Source organism: Astyanax mexicanus, chromosome 15 (genome assembly GCF_023375975.1).
Source record: "Astyanax mexicanus isolate ESR-SI-001 chromosome 15, AstMex3_surface, whole genome shotgun sequence".
NCBI lineage: Eukaryota > Metazoa > Chordata > Actinopteri > Characiformes > Acestrorhamphidae > Astyanax > Astyanax mexicanus.
This window is the reverse complement of record NC_064422.1, coordinates 40,501,175-40,517,132: the sequence shown is the minus strand read 5'-3', so window position 1 is coordinate 40,517,132 and position 15,958 is coordinate 40,501,175. Positions and strand designations below refer to the sequence as shown.

General features: G+C 36.8%; 1 protein-coding gene across 2 annotated transcripts in view; it reads right to left on the bottom strand.

Annotated features, from left to right (window-relative positions):
* The window catches only part of epas1a (endothelial PAS domain protein 1a), a 72,021-nt gene that overhangs the window by 34,014 nt on the left and 22,049 nt on the right, over window positions 1-15,958 (bottom strand). For both annotated transcript variants that reach the window (XM_049464555.1, XM_022670333.2), the window contains exons 2-4: window positions 11,596-11,786; window positions 3,832-3,977; window positions 2,103-2,187 (exon numbers count right to left, since the gene is read on the bottom strand). In XM_049464555.1, coding sequence (XP_049320512.1) covers window positions 2,103-2,187; window positions 3,832-3,977; window positions 11,596-11,786 — 422 coding nt within the window. The remainder of the gene's footprint in view (window positions 1-2,102; window positions 2,188-3,831; window positions 3,978-11,595; window positions 11,787-15,958) is intronic.

The following is a 15,958-nucleotide window of genomic DNA, read 5'->3' as shown; positions in this document are numbered from 1 at the left end:
GCTATCATCTCAGCCAGATTATACTCCAGCGGCCAATCAAACGCCAGAAAAATCAGTCACACAACAGCAACCAGGCGGAGCAGGTCAGGTGACAAAAAGAGAGAGAGGGAGTGGAAGATAAAAAAAAGGGAGGAGAAGGAGCAGAATAAAAGTGAACAGACGAGAAAAGAGGGACAGAAAAGTGACTGCAGGAGAGAAAAAAAATGTTGCAAAGGAATTATAACAGTTATAATGTGTTGAGGGGCTTCATTTGGGTGAATGAGAGAGAGATTGAACGAATGAGTGCCCTACTAATCAAGTGACCAATCCAGTGGCTGCGTAACCGAATGAGTTACTGACCAACTGACTGAATAAAAGACTGAAAGACTACATGAGTAACTGACTAAGTGGTTAAGTGACCAATCAAATGAGAGACTGACCAAATGACTTATTTGTGATTGACCAACCCAGTGGCTAAGTGACTAAACAAGTAACCAACACAATGTCACTCAGCACTTGGTTGGTCACTCACTCAGCCATGTGTGATGAGTGACTGAATTACTGACCAAGTGTGCGACTGAATGATCAACTGAGCGACTGACTGCCCAAATGACTGAACGACTGACTGAATAAATGAGCGAAAAGCAAATGAATCAAGTAAGTGCTGAACCGAAGGACTGACTGCCCGAATAACTGACCAACCAAATGCCTCACTAAGTGTTCGGACGAGTGACCGACCAAATGACTGACCGACCAAATAACTGACCAAGTGTGTGAATGGGTGATCGACTGAATAGCTGACCGCCCAAATGACTGACCGACTGACTGATTGAATGAGCAGCAAGCATGTGATGAGTGGCATATTAAATAAGTGTTTGGATGAGTGACCAAGCAAATGACTGACCAAGTTTGTGAATTGGTGACCAACAAAAATCATTGACCAAGCAAATGACTAACCAAAAATATGAATAAATGACTGACGAAATGTCTGTCCGACCGAATAACTGACCTTCTGATTGACTGACTGACCAAAAAATGAATGCAAGACTAAATAAATAAATAAGTAAATAAATAAAATTAAATAACTAACCACGTGAATGAGTGACTGACTGACTGAAGGACTGACCGAATGACCGACCAAATAAATAAGTCACCTTCTCAAAGACTGGCCAAGCATGTGAATGAGTGATTGACCAAATGACTAACCGATCATATGTCTGAAAAAACGAGTGAGTGCCTGTCCGACCAAATGACTGACCTTATTGTATAACAAACCATGTGAATGAGTGACTGACTGACTGAATGACTGACAGAGTGACCGACCAATCAAATGAGTAATCATTTTAATGACTGACAAGCATGTGAATGAATGACTGACCAAATGACTGACTGACTGCATGACTGAGCAAACAGGTGAATGCCAGACCTTCTGAATGACTGACTGACCAAAAATTGAATGAGTGACCAATCAGATGCCTGGCCGATTGAATAACTAACCACGTGAATGAATGACTGACTGACTGACCAATTGAATGAGTGACCCTCTGAATGACTGACCAAGCATGTGAACAGGTGAGTGTCTGTCTGACTGAATGACTGACTGACCTTCTGAATGACTGACCCACCAAAAAATTGATTGAGTGACCAATCAGATGCCTGGTTGATGAAATAATTACCAAGTGAATGTGTAATTGACTGGCTAAATGAATAACTGACCGACCAATCGAATGAGTGACCTTTTGAATAATACACACGTTTCAGTCAGTTAAATTCAATGCAGATTTTTTTTTTCCCCCCCAGAGCACATGATTCACACAATACACAGAGCCGGGCTGTAGCCATTTGAGGAATGTACAAAATGTATCATGGAAACGGTGATAAGATGTCTTGGATAAAGGCATGCTGAAGCTACTATGCAGAGAGATAAGAAGGAGGCGGAGCTTCAGTTCATATGGGATCTCGGACCATTTGAGTATAAAGATACACACCAATCTACTCATCTCCAAAACAACAGTGTAACAACAGCTGCAGGAAAAAACCACAACACACTGCTCACGTACCGCCAGTGCACCCGGTGACACCAACACACACTCACGCACACGCGCACACACACACACATGCACCTGCTTTAATGCTGAGGTTCTCCCGGATCTCCTCGTGATCGCAGGGGTGCGTGAAATCGAAGATGCTGTGTCCCGTTAACTCCACCTGTAAGAGTTACATTCAGATCAGAACATACAGCAGCTCATCTTCATACTCATCTTCTCTAGAATGATAAGAGGTGATGATCACATTCCTGATCAATGGTGGAAAAAAATAAATAAAAAAATAAATAAAAATACTGCATGATATACTGTAGTCCCTGTAAATTCTATAGGGGGTGTGGCTAAAAGTAAGAAAGAAAAAAAAAAACTTGTTGATATGAGTGATAATGTACCATCAGTTCATACAATACTATTGATTCCATTGTTAAGAGCACCTATAATGCACTTCTTCATTAGCAGTGCATCTAACCAAAGCAATATGGCCCTAAAATAATATAAAAATATTTTATGGTATTTTAACGATAATGACAAAACATTGATTTCAGCGGAATTATTTCAAGAATACACTACTACAACAAAATAAAAATTAAATGTTATTATCGCATACAATATAATATGGCACACCGCCACACCCCTAACAGAAACATTAAAAAATACAAGAATTTTATCAGATTTCAATAATTCAGAATGTCATGATACTAATAATACTAATACTGCATTCCATATATCTCCATATATCCAGGATTAAAATAAAATAAATTATACTGGACAGATATAATCTGTCTCTCTAGTAGATATATATTGGGAAATAATGAGAACAGTGCGAATTTTTCTTTTGCTAAAAACAGCAAAAAAAAAAAAAAAAAACAAAGTTGTATCCTGATGGGATAATTAGGGGGGTGGGGGTGATCTGGCACCATATTTCAAGGTATAATATTATTCATGTTCACGATATTTCAAAAATGTTGGTAATATTATTGCGTATGATACGATCATAATCGTTATAACTTTTTTTTCATAGAATAAAAAAAAAAAAATCCAAATTTTGATAAGAGCTATATTCTGTTTTGAAAGCCTATATCTATACTGTATTTGTTTTGCTCTTTACTGTGAAGCCTTAAGGGTATTTGGGACTCATTAACACACAATATCAACAGTTCTTGATTTAGAGGCACGTCATTGGGCTGCAATGATTATATGATATAATCAGCAATGTCGATTATAAAAATTTGTTGACTCCAGATGTTCATTGTCGACTAATCATTAACCCTCTGGGGTCTACTAACTCACCAGCATGTCAAATTTAATGTTTCTTGATGTTTCTCTTAATATCTTTAAATAAAACTAATAGACTTTATAAGTCTAATGACTTTAAATGCAAACCTCCTATTAAACTTGCTTCTTCAGCAAAGTAAATCATCCTGCACTGGGGCACAATGGCAATTTCTACCCTTATTATTAGCCTTGTAACTCCACATGTGAGCATGATATGATTTTGCAATAAGACAGAATTGAAAATTCAGACTCAACAGGTTTAGAAAAGTTTAGAACAATCTTTATGTGTTGTATTATCTCCAAGATATTAACATAAATATCCAAACTCACCCATGATTAATTGAGAGAATTAGTACATGTACATTTGTTGTATTTTTCCTGTTGTTACGATAGCAAAGACACACCAACATGCCCCAAATCAAGCTGCATGCTAGAAAATAGGGTCATGGGGCACCAATAGGGAGGCGCTTGCCCCCCCAGCTCGAGTCCGCTAGTGTTCCTGATAGAGAGACAGATCAGGCAGGAGACTCACCTGTGTCAGACCCATGAATTTACTGACGTTCTCCGAGAGGAAGATCATGTCCCCTTCTGACGTCACCACGACAACAAAGCCCTGCAGACTCTTCAGGTACAGAGCGTCCATCTGCATGTCCTCTTTCGGCTGTCGGCCCATGCAGCCTGTGATGTACACAGAAACAGGGGAAAAAAGAGATTAAATGACTTAAACGCCTTGATGTGTGTGTGTAGGTTTGTGTGTTCGTGTTCTTGCTAAGAATATTCCATGCATCTGATTGAAGATGACTTAAAAATTGTGCTTACAGTGACACAGCTCTGCATGAACTGATATATAATTAAACTGTAGACTTCCATGTTTATTTTAAAGGGTTAGAAATTTTAGGGGTTAAAAAGTTTTTAGACAAATGCACTTTTAATTTATTTTTTTAATAAAATGGTCATTTAAAAAAAACTTAATTAAGAATAACTTAAAGTACAATCTAGCATGTAACTTTTTAGAAAGTAAATTAAATTACTACATTAACCCTTTCAGAGCCGAATTATGTTTCAGTGATGAATGATGAAAAAAGATGAATGGTGTTTTCTGTCTGTAATGCATTCCAAAAGCGTATATTTTGTATTTTTTATGTTAATTTCAGTGTAATAATTTTATATAACTTTTATATAACTTTTTTATTTCACAAATCATCTCTAAGCAGTAAAAAGACTCATAACATGTTTTTTTTTTTTTTTTGTCCAATGCAGTAGGCAAGGCTAAGATGCTGTTTGATTGGCTGATAAATGTCAATTCTGTTGGATAACAGGCCTCATTCTGTGTTAAATGCAAGAATACACAAGAAAGAAGAAAACATGTCCATTGCAATGGATGTAGGGTCTGAAAGAGTTAATAAAATTTTAAGTAAATTTGTAACACGCTACAAATGGTAGTACAGTATATTAGCGACAAAAACGTCTCACAAATGTGATGTAATATTAAAATATATATTTAATCCATACAAAGTATACTAGACGTGTGCTACTTATAAAAGACAGATACAAGAAGCATTTTTGTTTTCTAATGTAAATACAGAAGATCACATATATTTAACATCATCAATTTTTAGTACATTTCTACTAATATACCTGGTGTATGATAAATAGTGATACAGTTGTAATATTAATTATATTAAATGTATTATACTTTTACTGTAAGCATATTTAAAATAAGGGGTTACAGTGCAAACATGAAGTAGTTTAAATGTTTAAATATTACTTAAGTTAAGTATATTTAAAATTGTTAAAAAAAGTTAAGTACACTTGTTTAAGTACACTTAGCACAATTTAAGTAAGACTTTTGTACTATTTTTATACTGTAATTAAAGTATAATAAGTACAGTTCCATTTTAGCTCTCTTTAAATATACTGATTAATAATAATGTGGCTACAAGAAAACACTTTAGTGCACTATTTAGTGCATAACAATGCTTAGTATACTTTAATCTGTTTTTTCCCACTAGGGGAGGATTTTTAGAAAAATGTAAAAAAAAATAAATTCTAAATGATTAAATAGGATATTTTTGTTTCGACTCTTGAATTAAACCTATCTTATTGGTTTTATTTCAAATCCAGTGAAATGTGGTGGCATGCATAATGTAGCATAACGAGAACTTTTAGCAACAAAAGCCAAATTTAATTAAAAAACAATCATTTAAGATTGTATTAAAACTTGCACAGCATTACATTTAATCATTTTTTAAAATTTAATCTTTACACCAATATGCCAAAACATTAGGAACACTAAAAGATGAAGCAAGTCGTATGAACTCTCCTAAAACAATGGCACATATAAAAGCACATAAAGTAAGTTAGACTAAAGTAAGTAACTAAACAGTCCAAACTGGTCCTAGATGGTTAACTGGGTGAACTGGGTGAACTGGGTCGAAGGTGGAGTTCCCCTGCTCAGCTGTGGTGGGCAACTAATGACCATAGTTCAAAACAAGGGACAAACCAGGACATGAATCAGACAGGAAACTGAGGGTTCAAAGCCCACGGCTCTTTAAAGTATGAAGACAATGAAGGACATCACATCAGAGGAACTGAAGAAATGGGGCACAGGAGTCTCAGAAACTTTGAGCATTTGAGAATGTTTGGAGATAAAGATCTCCCCATTGGTTTATTAATGCTGATGGAATTTTTTTATAAGCAATTTTACACAATTTTACTCCGTCTCCAAGTTTAAACCTTTGCTTTATATGAATGGTTCAGACTCCAGAAGTAAAAACTGTCCTAATAAACATATTAATGGTAGTATTTTATACCAAAAAATCAATTACTGTATCTTTCGTACTATAAGGTGCACCAGATTATAAAGTGCATTATGCAACACTAGTAAGGAACAGGGGTGAGGCCATGTTTTCCTTCTAATTCAGCAGGTCTTGCTGCTGGGTGGTGCCTCTGAACGACGAAAGAGCTAGTGCTTAGCACGGTTAGCGGTTAATGCTAATGCTGCTCCTTTTACTGCAGAAAAAAAGGGTTTTGTATCACCTACATCTGTAGCCTGTATCCAGGACAAGGCGTGTTATGGGGTTAATGCTTTGCTTTATATTGTTGATCAAGGCTTCAGAAAAGAAAACTGTTCTAATAAACATAATAATGGAAGTATTCTATACCAAAATAACATTCATCATATTTTTCACACTATAAGGTGCATCAGATTATAAGGTTCACTATCTATAAACGTCTATTTTCTGGTCTATTTTAATACATAAGGTGCAATGGATTGTTAAGCACATTTTTTGCGACACTAGTAAGGCACATTGGTGTGGCCATGTTTTCCTTCTAATTCATCAGGTCTTGCCGCTGGGTGGAGCCTCTGAATGGCAAAAGAGCTAGCACTTAGTGGCTAATGCTAATGCTGTTTCAGCAGTGCTAGCCGGGGTTAGCAGCAGACTACAGGCCAATTAATACTCACCTCTGAATGGTAAAAGAGTTAGCGCTAAACGAGGTTAGTGGCTAATGCTAATGCGGCTCCAGCAGTGCTAGCTGGGGTTAGCAGCAGGCTACAGGTCGATATATAGTCAACTCTGAATGGTGAAAGAGCTAGTGCTTAGCACAGTCAGCTGCTAATGGAGAATGCTAGCCGGGTTTAGAATCAGGATACAAGCCAATATATACTCACCTATGAACTGTAAAAGAGCTAACGCTTAGTGCGGTTAGTGGTTAATGCTAATGCTGTTTCAGCAGTGCTAGCCGGGGTTAGCAGCAGACTACAGGCCAATAATACTCACCTCTGAATGGTAAAAGAGCTGGCACTTAACGAGGTCAGTGGCTAATGCTAATGCTGCTCCAGCAGTGCTAGCTGGGGATAGCAGCAGGCTACAGGCCAATTAATACTCACCTCTGAAATGCAAAAGAGCTAGCGCTTAGCACAGTTAGCCGCTAATGGAGAAAAACCTCACTGAAACTCCTGTTTAATGCTGGAACTTTAAGTTTAAACTTTAGTGGAGTGGCTTTGCTGCTCCTTTTAAGACCTGACTGGTAAAATTCATTTATGGGAAAATGTAATCTATTATATATATTTAATATATATGTCTTTTTAATATACACACCCTGCACTGTTCTACCACACAGTCACCGATCCCACTAAAGAGCTGCATTCCAGCCCAGTCCAGGAAAACCGAGCATGAGAACCAAAACAAGTCTGCGCAGTAACATCAGCAGATCAGCACACAATGACCACGCCGAACAATCTGAAGACCTGCAGACAATAATTACAGCCGGGACTCACGCTGCGGGAGGAGAGCTGTTTCCCCCGATAACAGCCAGCCTCCTTCCCCCTGCACAGAGTCACCACTACAGCCCCACGTCCACTATAAACACCTCCCTCCTCCATCACCCACCAACCAAACCTCCATCAGCCATTCCCAGCATTCCTTATAGCAGCTCTGCCACAACCTGAGAAACTCTATCCTTTACTCTCTCTCTCTCTTTCTGTCACTCTCTCAATCACTCTGTTTGTTTTGGGTGTGTCCCAATTGTTAACCAATCAATTATGGGATTACTGTGCCTTTGGGTCCTCAAAACGTATTAAACAGTGTAGTTTGTGGTCTGCATCTGGTCATTTTAGCAAGGAACAGAAAGCACCATACAGGTGCATCTCAAAAAATTTGAATATCATTAAAAAAAGTGACTTTATTTCCATAACTCAGTTAAAAAATTTAAACTCATATATTATATAGATGTATTAAACACAGAGTGATCTATTTTATGCGTTTATTTCTTTTTTTGTTGATGATTATTATGGCTTAGAGCCAATAAAAACCCTAAAATTCATGTCTCAGAAAACTAGAATATTATACAAGACCAAGACCGGTACTTTCGGCAGTGTGGGCATTGTGCCAAGTCCTGCTGGAAAATGAAATCCACATCTCCATAAAAGATTTTCCGAGACACTGCACTGATTTTGGACTTTGTACTCGTAATACTGTAAGTCTATGTTCTATAAATAACATGTTTTTAGTCTTTCTTTAGTTCTTTAATCGCTTCCAGAACGAGTCGGTTAAGGGCTCAGTCCTTTTTATGCAAATAAGCTGTTGCTGGCCACACCCCTTGTTTACACTGAGCATTTACCACATGTTAGAGTTAGCTTGTGCTAAATGGCAAAACACAAAGAAGCTAGTTTATCATGCCTAACTGTTATAAATACAAAAGACAAACTTGACACTGACGGTAGGTACAGATTCCTACCTCAGACGAAGTCTGCTGACTAAATTTGTACTGTACTCTGTGTACTGTCTGAGGTTCTCAAGCAAAATGACCAAAATGGCCAAAATTGAGGAAAATTCAACAGTGGTTCTCCATTGGTCATTGGTTGGGGCTCTAGCAGGGGTTTAAAGGTAAGGGTGGTGTCAGGGATGATTCTATGCAGGTTTGCTGATTGTAAATTTTTCCACACAGTTTTCATATAAAGATGAAACTATAAACTAGGAATACTGTAATTTTAGTTTGTACTGTAATTGATTTTTCTTTGAATAAGTTTTATTCGCTTCCAGAATTAGTCGGTTAAGGGCTCTGTCGATTTTATGCAGATAAGCTGTAGCTTAGCTGTAACAACCCCCCCCCCCCACACCCCATTAACGCTGATCATTTACCACATGTTAGAGATAGCTTGTGCTAAATGGCAAAACACAAAGAAGCTAGTTCATGCTTAACTGTGATAAACACAAAACACAAACTCGAAACTGACGGTAGGTACAGATTCCTCAGTCAGACAAAGTCTGCTGACTAAATTTGTACTGTACTCTGTGTACTGTATGAGGTTCTCAAGCAAAATGACCAAAATGGCCAAAATTGAGGATAATTCAACAGTGGTTCTCCATTGGTTGGGGCTCTAGCAGGGGTTTAAAGTTGAGGGGTGGTGCCAGGGATGATTCTATGCAGGTTTGCTCATTGTAAATTTTTCCACACAGTTTTCATATAAAAATGAAACTGTAAAATAGGAATACTGTAATTGTAGTTCTGTAATTGATTTTTCTTTGAATAAGTTTTAGTCGCTTCCAGAATTAATCGGTTAAGGGCAAAACACAAAGAAGGTAGTTTATCATGTTTTACTGTGATAAGCACAAAACACAAACTCGAAACTGACGGTAGGTACAGATTCCTCCCTCAGACGAAGTCTGCTGACTAAATTTGTACTGTACTCTGTGTACTGTCTGAGGTTCTCTGAGGACCAAAATGGCACATAATTCAATTTCTCTAGTGGGTGGAACTCTGGTAGGGGTTTAAAGGTGAGGGGTGAGATTCTATGCATGTGATTCTATGCATATATATAAGAGTCAGAAGCAGCAACAGGAATTATATGAACAAAACAATAAAGCTGCTACAGCAGCAGAGCCTCCAGCAGATACTGTATATAAGCACGTCTGACAGCATACCTCTCTGCTCTGTTTAACGCTGTACGACACCACCTACACCACCGCTCATAAATCACACTCACACACAATCATCTCTCAAACACAATCACACAAGATTTTATTATAAACTCATTACCCGCCTCCTTTACCAGCCTTATAATATTAAATCCATTCAATTAAATCAACATATTATTCACCTTTCATTTCCTCTACAGCAGCGCAAAATCACATCTGCTCTTCTTCACACACACAGCAACAGTCAGCCGTGAGAGAAAGAATATCAAAACTAACACCCAGAAAATCACATTGTCTAAATTATATATATTTATTTGCATTTTGAAGAGACTAATAAGTATTTGATCTTCTACAAACCACTAAGGGTTCTGGCTCCTACAGACAAGTTTGACGATCCTAATCCACTCGTTAAAAGACTTCTGTCCACAGACCCAATTAATCAGTCAGGCTCTAACCTCTACAACATGGGCAAGACCAAAGAGCTTTCTAAGGATGCAGAAAGCAATTGATCTGGGGCTCCATGCAAAATCTCACCTCATAGGGTATCCTTGATCATGAGGAAGGTGAGAGATCAGCCTAAAACTACACGGGGGAAGTTGTTAATGATCTCAAGGCAGCTGGGACCACAGTCACCAAGAAAACCATTGCTAACACATAAGCTGTAATTGATTAAAATCCTGCAGTGCCCGCACTAGTATCTGTATAATGTTCATCAATTTCATGCAAAAAACTTGTCTATTTTTCCTTGTTTTCTGTAAGTTTTCATCATAATATGGAAACAGCTTCCAGATTAAAATTTCAGAAACAGAAATGCATCAGAATGACCTGACCTTTGTTATATATGTATATATATATATATAAATAGCAAAATCAGAGAAACTGAATCAGAAACTGAAGGTATTCCTTTAGTATATATATATATATATATATATATATATATATATATATACGTATATATATATATATATATATATATACTAAAGGAATACCTTCAGTTTCTGATTCAGTTTCTCTGATTTTGCTATTTATATATATATATATACATATATAACAAAGGTCAGGTCATTCTGATGCATTTCAGAGAAACTGAATCAGAAACTGAAGGTATTCCTTTAGTATATATATATATATATATATATATATATATATATATGTATATATATATATATATATATATTTACGTATATATATATATATATATATATATATATACGTATATATATATATATATATATATATATATATATATATATATACGTATATATATATATACGTATATATATATATATATATATACACGTATATATATATATATATATATACTAAAGGAATACCTTCAGTTTCTGATTCAGTTTCTCTGATTTTGCTATTTATTGGTTTATGTTTGAATAAAATGAACATTGTTGTTTTATTCTATAAACTACAGACAACATTTCTCCCAAATTCCAAATAAAAATATTGTCATTTAGAGCATTTATTTGCAAAAAATGAAAAATGTCTGAAATAACAAAAAAGATGCAGAGCTTTCAGACCTCAAATAATGCAAAGAAAACCAGTTCATATTCATAAAGAGTTTTAAGAGTTCAGAAATCAATATTTGGTGGAATAATCCTGGTTTTCAATCACACTTTTTTCATGCATCTTGGCATCATGTTCTCCTCCACCAGTCTTACACACTGCTTTTGGATTATATTTCAGATTTTATATTTTTATAGAGCTGTATATATTTTTTTACATTGACTTATATTAAAAGTTAAGAAGGGTTATTATCTTCTCCAGTAAAGCTGTTATTTTGAAAATACAAGGCTTTTGCAGTATTGCATTAATATATTTGTGTGTTTCTGTGTCTGTGTGTGTGTGTGTTTGGCCCGAACCTGATGCCAGCAGTTTGCGTGTGCGGAGGAAGCTGATGGTGAGTCTCATGATGGAGGCTTTGTCCAGGTGTGAGCGGACGCTGTGAGGGAGGGGCAGCTGATGAGCCAGTTCATAAAACACCTCCGTCTCTTTACTGCGTCTGCAGCGCGCCGCGTCCCGCGACTTCTCCTTCCGCCGCTCCGACGGGTGCCTGAACACAGACATCACAACATCACAACATCAATAAAGCAGCCAGACTCTGGAGGACCTCAGATTATAGGTGCATATCAATATATCAATATAGCAAAACATTGCAATATACAGTTCTGCAATACTGTATCGATTCTCTAAAACACAGTAATGTAATGTATTTAATGATTTTTAATTTTTAGTTTATATGTAAAGGCTGCTGTCCAATAATAATTCACTAATGCTGTGATTAAACTCAGTCTTCAGTCTTCAGAGCCCTCTGCTCTGATTGGATAAGAAATAAACTTTTCTTTTATGCAGATTTTATAAATAATTTGATTTAAACAACTGCAAAATATGCCTTGCTTACAGTATCACAAAACTAGAGCTAGGCAATAAGACACAATAAAATATCATCATAATAAATTTGATTATTGTACTGACAATATATACTATATTGTAACATGGAGGAGGCAGGATGTAAACGCAAGTCAGGTTTATTCACCATATTTAAAAAATAAACTAACAAAACACTAAGGAAGAACTATAAAGAAAAAGGTTACTGAAACAAACGCTATACACCAGAAGATAATCTAAAAGACTGAAACAAACAGGCCAAAATAACAAAGAAACAAACTACATAAAGCAAACCTGGAAAACTGAAGACAAAAAAACACAACAGGTCTGAGGCTAAACAAAACATTTAAACACGATCTGGAAAGATTAACGAACACGGTAAAACAAAAAGCGCGACCGAGAACAAAGGATAACATGAGGTATATATACACAGGCACACACTAGGGACACCTGTGGAGGTAATGAGGGGGCGGAGTTACAAATGAGACACAAGGTGACAACACTAATGGCTTGGGCAGGGCTAGGGCGGGGCTAGGGCGGAGACAGAACAATAACAAAACAATGCCATGTGCTCAAAAAAGCACATGGCTGGAAACACAAGACAGGAAAACAGGGCAGGAGCACAGAAAACCAAAAGAGGGAAAAACACAGGACAGACATGGGCTGAGGTGTAACATATATAGGTATAATATATACTACTTTTATTTTATTTATGTGAAATATATACTTATTATAAAAATATAAATAAAAAAGCACTACTGACAGTGTCAGTGCATGATGATGTGCATGATGATGGGTATTAAACTGTTATTAAACATATATTGATAACAGAAAAAAATTAATATCGACCAAAACTACGAAATACAGTACCAAGCAAAACTTTGGACACAAATTCTCATTCAATATTTTTATTTAGTGTTTATATAGTGATAAACAAACCAACATACTCTGTGAAGCATTTACGTGCCCTTGTCTGAGGTGGGGCAGTCCCGATGAGTGCCAGTTTCATCATTTCGGTTTTGATGGTCTTTTTTGTGACTGCACTTGAGGATACCTTTATTATACCTTTATTATAAGTTTTTAAATAGCCTTTCGGATTGACTGATCTTCATTTCTCAAAGTATTTTTTATTCTCTTTAATTAGTTGAGTACAGTGTTAATGTCGTTGACGAATAATTTTCGTCAACAAAGCTTTTTTTCAAGACGAAAACGAGACGATAATTAAATAAAAACAGCATTAAAAAAACAAAAACGAGACGAAATTAACTGACATTTTCGTCAATGAATAAAAACGAGACGAAAATGTTTGGCAGGGACGACATCCAATCAGAACTGATTTAGCTATGTTATGTTAAAGGTAGGGACCAGTTAGGAAGAGATCCAATCAATACTACTTTAGCGAAGGTGGAGAGGCGGGACAAGCGGGGTAGTCAACCAATCAGTGCCCGCCGCTTTCTGGTTTGACTGAATTGTAAAAAAAAAAAAAAAAAAAAATGAAATGTATAATGTATATATAAACCAGCACTTTTTAAATAATATTTTTGACATTTTCTTCTATAAATTACATATATTAGACTCACTGGACCAAAAAAAGGCCACATCATCTCAACCACCCATTTATATTGTGATTTAAATTTTGTAAATATCATTAAACTCTATGTAATATGTATTGTATTGCCCAATTCTTGCCAACACACATCTATATATATATGTGTGTGTGTGTGTGTGTGTGTGTGTGTGTGTTAGGGGTGTGCCATATCAATAATATCGATAATATCGCCAACATTTTTAAATATCGTGAACGATATTAAACCCTGAAATATGGTGCCATATCACCCACCCCTAATTATCACATCAGGGTGAGACTGTTTTTAGCAAAAGAAAAATGTATACTGTTCTCATTTCCCATTAAATATATACTAGAGACACTTGATGTATAGAGAAATATGGAGTGAATTATTAGTATTGTGCAGTAGTGTATTTTTGAAGAAAAAAAAAAAAAAAAAGAAAAAAAAGAAAGTGTTGTCATATCGTCAAGAGTATCGTTATCGCAAAAATACCATGAAATATCGTGATATAATTTTAGGGCCATATCGCCCACCCCTAGTGCGTGTGTGTGTAATGTGGTAACCACTAAACATCCCTAAACAGCAGCACTATCTTTATAACTAGGCGGCTGTGCAGCCAGAATGTCTGATGAGCTTTTCCGTCTCATACCTGAGGAGGCCGAACGACTTCCTGTTTATCCTGAGTAAACGAGCGGGCGGACACGCTGCCCTCCCAACAAAACAATCAAGCCATCATCTGTAAGTGGAGCCAGACAACAATATGAAAGCGGACGGTGACTGTGCAGCCAAACGAGCCCGAGCACCGCCAAATACCATTCATCTGGATCCCAGGCCTGAGTCACGCTGTTCACTGTTCCTACAGCTAGACCAGGGGTGTCCAAACTACGGAGGTACTTTAGAAATAGAATGAAAGTTGGCCTGCTGTTAAGCAGGCTTTTATAATGTGAGATTCAAAGTTTGAACGCTAGGAGTCAGAAACGGGCCAAAGAGTCTAAAAGCGGAGAGAGTGCGCATTTCTAGCGCAGAAAAACGGGCCAAAGAGTCTAAAAGCGGAGAGGGAGTGCATTTCTAGCGCAGAAAAACAGGGCAAAAGAGTCTAAAAGCGGAGAGAGTGCGCATTTCTAGTGCAGAAAAACGGGTCAAAGAGTCTAAAAGCGGAGAGGGTTCGCATTTCTAGTGCAGAAAAATGGGCCAAAGAGTCTAAAAGCGGAGAGAGTGTGCATTTCTAGCGCAGAAAAACGGGCCAAAGAGTCTAAAAGCGGAGAGGGTGCGCATTTCTAGCGCAGAAAAACGGGCCAAAGAGTCTAAAAGTGGAGAGAGTGCGCATTTCTAGTGCAGAAAAACGGGTCAAAGAGTCTAAAAGTGGAGAGGGTGCGCATTTCTAGCGCAGAAAAACGGGCCAAAGAGTCTAAAAGCGGAGAGGGTGCGCATTTCTAGCGCAGAAAAACGGGCCACAGAGTCTAAAAGTGGAGAGAGTGCGCATTTCTAGCGCAGAAAAACGGGTCAAAGAGTCTAAAAGCGGAGAGGGTGCGCATTTCTATTGCAGAAAAACGGGTCAAAGAGTCTAAAAGTGGAGAGAGTGCGCATTTCTAGCGCAGAAAAACGGACCAAAGAGTCTAAAAGTTGCCGTAATTAAGGAGTTTAATATTAAGAGACATCATGAAATTAAACACTGTCAAAGATAGATATAGAGAGTAAGTCAAGTAAAATGGTGTGTAAATGAAATAATCAGGAAAAAAGTATTATTTAAAGTGCTATATTTCATTATTTGTTTTATTACAGAGTCTGTGGCCCATGACTTCAAATATATTTCTCCTTCTGGCCCCCAACAAAAAAAGTTTGGACACCCCTGAGCTAGACCATACTGACGCCTGACATAATTCAGTTCATAATTAAAAAAGAAAGTGATGCTTTCCCTTTATGATAAGTCCATATATTTTACCATATAAAAAAAAAAAAACAAGGCATCAAACCAAATTGAACTGCTTGATTTATTTTTCACCAGGAGTAAAGCAGCATAAAGTTATCCAAAAGCAGTGTGTAAAACTGGTGGAGAAGGAAAACATGATGCCAAGATGCATAAAAACTGTGATTAAAAACCAGGGTTATTCCACCAAATACTGATATCTGAACTCTTAAAACTTTATGAATATGAACTTGTTTTCTTTGCATTATTTGAGGTCTGCAACTTTCCCTTGAAACCAAATTATAAATGCGTTACATAAGCCAAGTAGTGCTTACTGGGTGTTACGACTCATATTAGTTTTTT